The sequence below is a fragment of the Pholcus phalangioides genome, unplaced genomic scaffold (assembly GCF_987345545.1).
Source record: "Pholcus phalangioides strain wild (caught in Gottingen) unplaced genomic scaffold, Ppha-v1.0 ptg000019l_1, whole genome shotgun sequence".
NCBI classification, from domain to species: Eukaryota; Metazoa; Arthropoda; class Arachnida; order Araneae; family Pholcidae; genus Pholcus; species Pholcus phalangioides.
Window position 1 is genome coordinate 9,455,337 of NW_028301612.1, and position 12,579 is coordinate 9,467,915.

The 12,579-nt window shown below is 36.7% G+C and overlaps 1 protein-coding gene across 2 annotated transcripts in view; it reads left to right on the top strand.

Moving 5' to 3' along the window:
- Positions 1-12,579, top strand: part of LOC149071199 (lachesin-like) — a 314,623-nt gene that overhangs the window by 230,202 nt on the left and 71,842 nt on the right. For both annotated transcript variants that reach the window (XM_089248197.1, XM_089248196.1), the window contains exon 3: positions 9,527-9,734. In XM_089248197.1, the coding sequence (XP_089104323.1) occupies positions 9,527-9,734 (208 nt within the window). The remainder of the gene's footprint in view (positions 1-9,526; positions 9,735-12,579) is intronic.

Consider the following 12,579-nt stretch of genomic DNA (forward strand, 5'->3'; position numbering starts at 1 on the left):
AGACGTATTATAAAATTCCTTCCCAGAGAAAGAACGCCCACCTAAAGAACTTGCAAACTCCGCTTTCCATCAAAATGGCATTTCCAATAATGCTTTCCGACATGAACATGATCCATTTTGATGTTATCATCTTCCTCCCACTCAAAGATTTAAGATGGATTTTCAAGACACGTGTAAGCTTAAGTATTTTTCAACTTATTCCTTACTTTTCTCCAATACCAGGAAGTTGCTGAAACTTTTTTTTTAAATTATATATGAATCGTAAAATTCTTATTGTACGCTGTTGCCACACACATTGCACACTTTAATCAATAGTATTCATACATATTCTTTATGACCATACTGTGTACATCAGAAATTAATTCTTAACATGTTCTAAAAATAGTTTTTTCCCTCAAAGAACTTCCTGGAAATTTCTGAAAATTTCATCAAAGTGAACAAATCTTTCTATTCTTTAAAAAGAAACTTTTTGCCTGATACTTTCATTAACGTTGAATAAAAATCTTCTATTTAGAAACCGGTAGAAAACATTTAAAATATTCAAATTAAAATACTCTTTCTGTTCATTCCTATATTTTCCCTCCACGGAATTAAACAGAAGGACGGAATGAACCCGAAGATATTAAAATATTCATGCCTATTATATAAGAATCGAAACCCCAGAAATATATTTCCTTCGGAATGCAATATGAACACGCAGAATGAATTCTTTCTATGAGAAATGGCTCGATATATACTTTCTATAAATATTAAATTATCTGAATCCGAGTAAATGCTGAAAAATTCACTCTTAATAAATATAGAAAGCAATAGATGGAGATATCCATACGAATTTATTGTAAATATAAAAGGGGGAACCCAGGGTTTTTCAGGTTTTAGGTACGTCAAGCAACATTATTAATTTATCTTTCAGATGATGGCAGTCTTGGCAATATGTAAATTTCTGTTATATATATTATGCAGTATGCAATAGAAAGAAAAATCCCTTTTAATTTACAAGGTATAGAGTCGGTCCCGTTTAATCGAGAATGGATAAACTGTTAAACCGCTTATTCTGATAAAATCATCTGAACCGAAATTTCTCCCATAGAGACAATGTTAAATTTCGGATACTGTGTGCTGAAACCGTCAACATCCGTTTTTCGTGGGGCCGACTGTACTTAGAATTTCGGAATTATCTTTATCTCTGTTTTGAGCATTATAAGGGTGCGATCAAAATGACCAACGATCAATATTAATTTCATCATGGGTTTGACGAATAGAGGTTCATCGTTATTTGAAGATGAGGCAGTGAAAATACAATGTGTGTCAAAAAATTAAAAAAAACCTACATATTTTAATGGCTCCCCCTGTGTTCTAACTTCAAATTAGAAAGTCGTTACGCTATATTTTCGGAATTCAAAAAAGGAAATCTTGCGTTTTTAACTGCAATATTCGCAAAGATATTCGAATTCAAAAACTCGGAGAAAAGTTGAGAAAAGACTGCGTAGATGAGAGAAAGGAGTGTTGTCCGTTAGATTTTGGTGTTATTCCCCAAATTTGACCGTGCTAGCACTTACAAGTAAACTCCCGATTAGAAAATTAATCCAAATAACGTGTGCACCTCAGATACGACATTCATGATGCAAGAGGGGTTGCATAGCTATCAAAATAGAACTTTTTGTGGGCACCCTGTGCTCAAAAACTCAATAAAAAATTGTTGCCCTGTCTGTCCATTATTTATTCAACAAGATAATTATGTTTGCAAGTGAAACATTTGCTGAGACATTTCAATTTAAAAATTGGGGAAGAACCGCAAAAACGAAGGACAACGCTTCTTTCCCTACAATGTACAGAACATCCATAATTAAAAGATCCCATTTCAAAGTGACCTACAGGCGAAACCAGTCACCACAGTAAAGTGTGAAATTTTGTGGAGGACTTAATGAAGTGTGATGGAAATTTGTATCACACGAGGAAAAAGAATTAGTTTCACATGTCACCAACAGAGGGCGTTTCACTTTGAATAGCTGTAAAAACATGTAAATTTATGTGATGGTACGCAGCAGCTGTTATAAAACCTAGATACATTCGCGGAGATCTTGTTTCTCAATGTGTTTGTTGCTCACAATGACGATAATTTACGATATCGCTCTTTCTTGGTCAAATTGTTTTTCCAAAACAGCAATTCCGCAGTAACTGCTGTACGGAAATATCGGACTTGGGAGAGGATTCCGAAAAGGTCTAATGAATGGCAAAAACTTTCTGAGTGTGATAATAAAATTTGAAACCACAGGATCGTTGGCTGTTCGGAAGAGGAAGAAAACCCGTTTCTATAGACGCAGTACAGGTTTCGCTTCGAGAGGTCGCTTACAGAGCTTTTCAAATTTTCGTGGTATCACTAGTGTCAGGCGTGTAACACAGGCGTTGAATAGGCCACGTTCAACTGTCCATAAGATCATGCGGAATATCCTCCGATATTATCCGTACGAACTTTCACTTGTGCAGCTTCCACATGATTATGACGCTCGACTCTGATCCTCACTGCAGTTTCTAGCTCGCGTTGAGGTCGATCCAGAATGGCCTTGGAATATCCTCTGGACAGACGAAGCGCATTTTCACTTGGATGGTGCATTCAATACTCACAACTGCCGAATTTGTGAACCAGAAAATCCGCACGCTATCTTAGAGGATCCGTTGCATTCACCAAAAGTGGCGGTATCGTGTGGATTTACTGCATCATTTATTCTCGGTCCTTACTTCTACGAGGACTTACGTTCTACAAGTCCAGTGACATATTCGATGACCGGAAAGCGATATATACATTGATGTTGCAGAACGGCATTATTCCGGCCCTGCAAGCAGGTCAGCTGCCTTGCAGACACAATCTTTATGCAAGACGGATATCCTCCACACATTGCAGTGTGTGTTAAGAATATTCTTGAAACCCATTTTACAGAAGAACGTGCCATTACTCGGCATTTCCCTAATCTATGGCCTCCCCTACAATTTCCTGATGACTGGTTTCGCCTGTAGTCTACTTTTAAATAGGGTATTTCAATTATGAACTTCCTGTATATATAAATTGAATTCTTTCTCACTTTCTCTGTAATTTTAAAATTGAAATATCTCAGTGACTATTGCACCTACAAACATGGACCATTTTTTTTTTGGACTCAGAAGAGACAGGGCAACAACATTGTAATTGGGTCTTTTAAAACGGTGCCCATATAAAAAGTTAATTATTTTTATTTGTATAACTATACACACCCCTTGCAATATGAATGACTGACTTATCTGAGGTCCACACGTTATTTGGATACCTTTTCGAATTAAAAGTATGGCTCTAAGACCAACGGTTCGCCAGCACAATGTGGCCTAGAGACTTTCCTTACTTCCCTGTGTGTAAATGACAGATTATTAACACAGATATTTTTTTTTTCCAAAATGAAATCTTATGAACATTGATTGGCTGACCTCTAATATTTCTCCGATCACAAATGTAACCTCACTGAACTGACCACACCAAATAACAACCAAATCATCGAATTCAAACCAAAATTGGAAAAAAAAAATTTAATTTCAAAAACCAATCAATCAGAAGTCACGGAGAAGATAAATTATTACACGATCTTCACGCCGGAAAAACTAAAACCAGATGGACGTTACAAGAAAAAACATACACGTATACAAGCATTAACGATGTATTTTTTCTCCATAAATACCGTATTTTTAAGATTGCCTAATACATCTTCGTAAGCGTTAAATAGAAGATAGACGTACATTTTTTTTTTCTCGTGCTCTAAATTCTTTAGAAAAGTAATATTTTATGTTCAAGAAGAACATAAGAATGAGGGGGAAAAAATACATCACAGAAGATGGATAAGCATCCATGCTTTAAATCTCCACTATTGTGACTGATTATACTCTTTGATAAATTTCAGCCATCATCCTCATCTCTCTTCCCTTCTGTATACATATATATATTGTCCCTTCTGGAAGGTGGTAAGAAATAATGATTAAAAAAAAAAGTAAAAAAGTACACATCCTTCCACTTACACGGTACACTGGAAAACAATGTCCGAAACATCGATCAAATTCTGTCACTTTAAGCACTACTTTTTTTCTTTTCTTCGTCCCTCCAAAGTCTTCGGATACCGCGTCTGTATTTTTGTAGGAAAATACACATTTCTGAAAGTATTGCTTGTTTTATTATTATTATTATTTTTTAATAATAAATATAATGTAGTTTCAAAAAATTTTAATTCGTACTTTTGTTTTTAAATACGATTCAAATTAATGGTCTTACACCTAATTGAAGCTTGATTGATGATTTTCATTTTCTCCTCTCTCATCTGTTTCCGTTTTTTTATCCTTCGCAGGTATCTTTAATGAACGGAAGATTAGGTTTTTCTTGTTAGCGTAGCGTTAAAAGATTATTGGAATTTAGTTTACGCTTTTGCTGTTTTCATAGTGAAATATTTGACTTTAATTTAACGTGATTTGTCCGGTGGTGGTGGAATCTTGCTTACCTTCGGTATATATATATTGATGTCAATTTATATTTTTTTTCTAAAAAATTTCCTGAGATGAGTATAAGTTAAGATTCATGATGTGAATTTATTCTTTTCTTATATAATCCCCGGTTAGAATTTTAAATTATAGTTTCTGATCCTGTTTAGTTAAGATAAAAATGGCGTCCGTTTTTACAGTTTTTGTTTTCTTTCTTTCAAGAGCTGATAACTATGAATGAAGATATAATGCCATCTAATTCTTATAATTAGGTTATTAGTGAAAAATTATATGAGGCTTTTAGATTAATGGTTTATCGACAGTTTATGTTGATCGGATGGGGGTTTTTTTTTTTTCCTTTTTGGGAAGATAGATCATTAAGGATAATTGACTCAATTATATCTTACATTATTTAGATATTTTTTAGAAGATTTATGTATGTTTAAACGGGAATTAAGAAACGATACTAATTTTCGTGGGTGATTGGATAAGGTGCCTGTTAGATTTGAGTAAATACGATGCTGACAGTACATGCGGGAATGTGCGTGTACATGTAGTGAAACCTGACGTGACGTTTTTCTTTTGTTTCTCTGTAATGCTTGTTATGCCATCTGCCACCAGTTTTTCTAACTATGAGTGAAGTGTTATGATTGAATGATTTATTGTTGTAGGCCTGTTGCTCTCTGTGGCGAGACTTTTTAACGGGGAGATCGGCTCGCATTTGCGCCTTGAAATTGGGAACCACAGAAAACCAACTTCAGCCGACCACCACTGTGGAGTTCGAACCCGGATCCTCGCATCGCGAGTCCGACACTATAACCACTCGACCACCACAGCGGCACCTTGAACTAATTTCTAAGGGTGCTAAATGCACTCATATACCCATATCCATGAATACGCAAGCCTCCTACGCATTACTACTTCACCAGAAACCAACTCTGGCCATATCGCTATATTGCAATTTACTGCCATTAGTGAGATGGGTTGGAAGTGAAGGCGCTGTCTATCGGTGGTCGCCTCGAGTTCGTTAGGGAAAATAAATTATCTATTCCTCCTTTGGGTTCGAACCCGGGACCCTGACAAACAACCTTCACGATGGTAGACGAGCATCTTACCACCATGCGTCACTGGCAACATCTTTCTCGAAGATCTAAAAGAGACTGAATAATAAAAGTGCAAAAACTCAAGAGCTATTCGAGCATAACATTATATGATTCATTAGTGACTATTGTAATATTTTAAATAATACAATAGCAATTGCATATCAACTAACAAGAAAAGTTCTCGTTGGAATCATCAATAATTAGAAGAAATACAAAACATATCTTTTATATGAATAATTGCAGGCTTTAATAAAAAAAAAAAATAGATTCACTTACCTCTAACTTCATTAGATTATTATATCTTTCGGGCCATGAAAAATTGATCCTTATAGTTTAGATTTAATTACAGATGCTATAGAAAATCCGATAAAAGGGACGCAGTAAAAAAACAAATAGAATGAATGCTGTATTAGAAGATTCCGCATATATATGTAATTTCGAAACGTGAAATTAAGGCAATTACGCCTGTTATCTGATGACCAAAATAGGGAGGAGAAAAAACATTTTACTCATAATTTAATTTTGAATTTAATTTTCTGTGTATTAATTTTAATTAAGTTTTTTTTTCTTTTCTGAGTCGAATTTCTCACAATGTTTTGGTTTTTTTTCCCCCTTAAAAATTCCTCCTTTTGAAAATTTCGTTAATTAAATTAATATTTATTTTAAGACTAAGCTCTAATCTAGTGAAAGTGATAAGCATGCGTGACTCTGAAATAATTTCAGGGGGGGGATTTTTTTCCATTAAAATATATATATATATATTTAGTTAATGGATTGGATGCGGAAACGTTTTCCAGTCTATGTGTGTAATTTTTTTTTTAATTAAATGATTAAATTCCATTTCTTTTCTCTGAGAGATATGTATTCGAAGAGAAAGTAATTTAATGAAAAGAGGGCGGCTTATTAGTTTTCTTTGTGTGGGGGGTGATGTATTTATTATGAATATTTTCGTGTAATTCTTATTTTTAGAAAATTCCACATCAATATGTTTTCGTTCTGGAACACTTTGATGTGACAGATATTGGGAAATGAATCTGCCTGTTCTGAGAAGTTTAGGGCATTGATTTATCAAACTGGCAGTGGCGTATCAAAAAGATTGATTTTACTCCGGTGTTTTCGAACCTGGGTGTTATTTAGTATCCTCGGGGTTCTGAGGTATTCCAGGGGAGCAACGTGGAAAAAAAATTAAGAAAGGGGTAATTTACGCAGCTGACAGAGAGCTGCGAAAAAAAAAGAAACAGACGTGAAGAAATAAAGTTTTTGTGGGAAATGTTATGGGAAAATGTGTGACTGTTTTCAGAATCCAGCAGGACTGTCTATAGGTCCAAGTTCATCGTAGTGCATGTACTCATTTGGACATACCCGTGATCCTCATGTTCATGGAAAGACTGCACGAAGTGATTCAGTACTATTATTTTTTAAAATATGTATCTTGCTTCCCGGTAAGAAAGGGGGCCATCATCTTTGAATTAAGGCCCTTGATGTTTAGACGGCCCTGCATAGAACCCCTGCAACATGAAGTTCATTGAAAAATACCACAGGTGTCTGGAGATTGAACTTGAAATTTTTGTTCACTATGAATTTACGTGAAAAATGAATTCCCTGAGTTTATAGGAATTTGCTCCCGGATAATGAAGGAGTGTCCATGAGAAAAAAAAATTTGGTCCATAGGAAGCCAAGCACAAATGATTTATTTTATTTTATTAGATTTAAAGAAACTGGTTCAACCAAATAAGAAAAATTACTGATGTATTAAAAAGCGTTCTAAGATTTTTTGATTGTCGTATAAATTGTGTTTATACAGGAGCGGCTTGAGTTTACTTGCCAATCGGGTGCAAAACCTCATGTGCCACCCCTAAAGACAATCCAGGTCGAAAACTGACGAAGGATTTAACCTAGAGGGGACCCTGACATAAACTTTTTTTTTTTGTAAATACCACACCCTACACCAATAATTACCGAGCAAAATGAACTCGACCATACGTCACGCTTTTAAATAAAACGTCCCGTTTTTGTTTTCTTCACTGTCCTTGAATATGGCAGATAACTTACTCCGCATTAGAGTCGTCATTGATGAGCCATCATGCATAATATTATAACGTGACGATTTTTGTTAAGGAAATTGCTTCAAAAGTGTTTCTGGTGCTTCAGAGACCGGGCAAGTATGGTGCCGGAATTGTTATTTTGGCTTTATTTGACCTTTCCAGTAAATTTACTGGGTGCGGGCACCAAAATGCGCATTTGTCTCTTATGACAGAGTAAATTCATTTTTCTTTTGTTACGGTTCCAGGCCCTGCCTGTCCCCTCTGTCAGGATTTCTCAACATTTTAGTTGTCGAGGTATAATTGAAAAGCGTGATGTCATGTTTTCACTATTAGTTGTTTTAAAAAAAAAATTCGGTTATATTTAAAGCCTAAGCTGCCGCCCTTTACAACCTGCCTTCCGGGTGCACCCTCGCTTACGCGGCCCCTGTGCTTATGAAAATCTTTAAGCACCAATAATTAAATTCTATTTATGGAAGATATATATATGAGCACAATATACTTTAGATCGGATGGAAGAATACTTTCAAACAAAAAACATACAAAAAAATTCGTAAAATATTATGCATTTAGCGCCAAATCAATATCAGCGCCTTACGATCGTATTCACCAACACAGTTTAAACTGCAATCGCAGGTGAAAGGATTGAAGATCGAAACGGATTGGTTAAATTGAGGATTTTAACCAATCCGTGTCGATCGCTAATCCTTTGGCCTTCGATTGTAGTTTAAACTGCATTGGTGAATACGGCCGTGAGGCAGCTAGAATATATCTATATATATATGTATGATCCGTATTTTACAGTAGCCCCGTAGAGTCAGTCCGTCCTGACTTTGTTATGAAAAAAAATCCCGTTCATTTCACATATTTCTAACGAAGCTTACACGGATTATTATTCTCTACTGAAATCAGTGATTAAAATTATTTTCATAACTTGTTATTAACAATTATGGTAATTAATTACAGACATATAAAATATATTTGTTTCACATACTGTATTTGCCGAAATACACGTTTTATTGTTTGTTTTTTTCAGAGGGATCGTCGATCCCCCATGATCGGATGACGACGGATTTTTCCGTCGTAGTGTGTAATTTCCCACCTTCAGTGATCTTTCAGAGTTCAATGGCAACCTTTGGCAGTTTTTTGCCGATAAATGGTGACGTCCCGTCATTTCAAGATTGGGATCCCTATTTCTAGTACTTTCTTTGCAAGGAAATATGATCGGCCTGAGTATACAGTTGTATATCGTGTTGTGTGTATACTGATTATTTTCTACTGGAATATTATGCGCGGGATGGATAGTCACACTCCCGAGCAGGCCGTATTCGACTTACGGGCTGGAGTAAATTTATATCATAATAGATTTAAGAGTAGAAAAATACCATATCGGAAGCTAAAAGAGAAACAATTGGAAAGACGAGATACGGAGATACCTGTCGTCCTCGGAAAAAAAACCATAAAATAATGGTAAAACAAAATCTCCAAGGAGGTCTTCAGACCCTTTGAGGTTTTTACGGCCACAAAGGAAATCTTTCAAAAAATAAAATACTGATTCATGTCCATTAAATAAGCCTAGAACGTTCGTTGTTCAGTGGGGACATCGCAATGAAATGCAGTTCAAGATATCTTTAAAGATCAATGGTTTTCTTTGTTATTGATTGTATCAGGACTTTCATATAAGCTTTCAAGGATAAAAGGGACATTTATTCTATAGGAATCAACTGCGTATATAAAGATAACGCGAGGTTGTTTATTTTCAACTATTATAGCCAGAATTAGTGTATAACAAGGTATAGATGTGCAATGACAGATTGTATTTCGTAGCAACGTCTCATATTATCAGAGATGAAATTATAGTACATTAATCCCCTGTCCGTTCTCTTGTAGGTTGCGTGGCTTCGAGTCGAAAGCAAAACGATACTCACTATTCACCGCCACGTCATTACTCGAAATTACAGGATAAACCTGAGCCATAGCGATCATAAATATTGGGTGCTGCACATCAATAACGTCCAAGAATCCGACAGAGGTGGCTATATGTGTCAAGTCAACACTGTCCCCATGAAAAGTCAAGTTGGATTTCTCGATGTCGTGGGTAAGTTACAGTTATTTTCGTAATTTATACCCGTTTTATACACTTCAAGAAAATATCGCCATGTGGTATCTTGATGCATGGCTTCTGGAAATTGATTGAGGTGCATTGTAATAAGGAATAAAAATATATTGGGAGAGAAATAATATAGTTGATAGACCTGAGTTGTGCTCGGTTTGAAAGAAAGAAAGTTCTGAATGGAGCCGCTGGGGTGGTCGAGTGGTCGTAGTGACGGACTCGCATCGTAAGGACCCTGGTTCGAACCGCAATGGTAGTCGGCTGAAGTTGGTTTTCTGTGATTCCCAACTTCGAGAAGCGAATGCGATCCGATTTCCCCATGAAATGTCTCGCCACACCGAGAGAAAAAGGCCTACAATAACACGAATATATTCAATCATTACACTTCACTTCTGAAATATAGATGGCAACACTGAAAAATGAGACACAACACTATATATGCACTCAGACTGTCAGGTATGCACATTCACACTTCCGGCACAATTCACTCGGTAGTAGATTGCCCATGACGGTAGACCGGATTTGTGCTCGGTTTGAAGGAAAGCAAGAAATTTCTAAATAGAAGTAAACAATAGTAATTTTAATTAAATTCCCACCATGTTCATGCTTTATTCGGACTATCTTGATAAATCAATGAAAAATACCCAAGAAGTCATGAAGAAATATCTGATCAAAATATATATATATATACAGGGGTTGGACACAATAATATGAACACCTGTGAAATGAGACAAAATCTTTATTAATAGGCAGTTGGCCCTCCTTTTTCATTAATTATAGCTTGTATCCGACAAATACAAGTTATGCGCAACAGTCATGGGGATACGTAGCCACTCCTCCTGCAAAAAGACCACTAATTCAGAACGTGTCTTTGGAGGTGGAAACCTACTGCACATTTTGGCCTGCAAAATACTCCACAAAGGTTCAATTGTATTAAGATAAGGGGACCGAGCAGGCCACACGAGGTGTTGCAGTTCATCATGGTGTTCATCCAGTCAGTCTCCGATAATTCCAACAGTCTCAACGAGTGAATTATCTTCTTGGAACACAGGTCGAGAATCAGTGAGCAAATATTGCACCATTGGATGAAGGTGGTCGGCCAGAATACTAACATAAACCTCTGCATTGACCCGCCCATCCAGGAAAACGAGTGGGCCGAGACCATGGTGACACATCGCGCCACACAGCATCACTGATACCCCTCCATGCGTAACAGTAGGAAGGAGACAATCAACGTCATAGGCTTGTGCTGGTGTTCTCCAAACGTAAACACGTCCGTAAATCTGGAATAATGTGGACGACGATTCGTCTGACCAGATGACATTTTCCCACTGTTGTTGTGTCCAATTCTTATGTTCGTCGTTTCAAGGCATTGCATGGTGTCATCAATGGTTTTGGAATAACCACTCGACCGTGTATGTTTACTGCATGCAGCTCACGGCGGATAGTTTTTGTCGATATACCTTCTCCTGTAGATGTGTGTTCATCTCGGATGTTATCTGGGATGCTGTTATCTTGTGCTTTCTGGCCACACAATCCGCTTCAAAACCCTTTTGGGTCTATCAGCCATCTTCGACTTTCGGCCAGTGTTATGCTTGGTAGATGATGTCTTTCCCTGTTTGCTATAGACTGTCATTACCATCGACACAGTACTTCTCCCGTTACCAACAAGGGTGGGCGTTTTCATTACTGTGGCCCCGGCAAGACGGGCTCCAACAATCATGCCTCTTTCGAAATTTGTGAGATCAGCCATAACGAAGTTTTAACGCCCCAATAATTATCGCATCCGAACACTATCACTGCTACAACTAGACTGATATGTGCAAATTCTCACCCGCTACGTGTCACTCTTCCACACTAGAGGGCGGGAGTATAAGACAGGTTCCCTCTATTTTTTTTTTATTCACTGGTGTCATATTATTTTGTCCAACCCCTGTATATATATGTATCCAAAACCTTTTATTTTTATTATTTTAATTTCTGTCGGTCCCTTAAATGCACTCGGGACTAAATTGTCGCTAACAATTGGGAGAACAAACATGGGATTTGCATGATCAAAATTTCAGAACATTTAATCGAAAACGTTTCTAGAAATTCGGAAAAAAAATCTTCAAGAGCTACGTCCTATGACTATAGAGTGTATACAGCAGGGATATTCAAACTGTTGCTCGCGAGCACCACGGTGCTCCCTGAAGTACCCAGAGTGCTCTATTCCAGAATGCTCCTATGTCCGATTTCGCGCCAACGTTCCAATCAAACAACTTGGAGGAATTGTATTCAAGGATTGGAATCAGCGTCATTTCATGCATTCGTATGTTAAACTTGCCGTAACGGTGCTCTTCTTTTGATGGTGGGTGCGAGCAGACTCCCGACTGGAAAAAGATTGAAGACCTCTGGGGTGAATAGAGTGCACGGCATTTTATTTGAAAAAATCCTATGTTTTTACGTGCAATATTCACTGAGATATTCGAACTTGAAAATTAGAGGAAAGTTAGGAAAAAAAACTGCTTTTTAAATCCGAGTAAGCCGTTTTACCCGACAATTTCGAATTGGGGTTTTAAGCACAGAGTATCCGTCTAAAAATTTAACATTTTTATTTTAATAACTATACAACCCCGTGCAACATGAATGACATATCTGAGTAATACACGTTATTTGGAAACTTTTTCTAATTAGGATTAGTATAAAAAAAGTTTCCATAACGTGTATTACTCAGATATTTCATTCATGTTGCACGGGGTTGTATAGTTATTAAAATAAAAATGTTAAATTTTTAGACGGATACCCTGTGCTTAAAACCCCAATTCGAAAATGTCGGGTAAAACGGTTT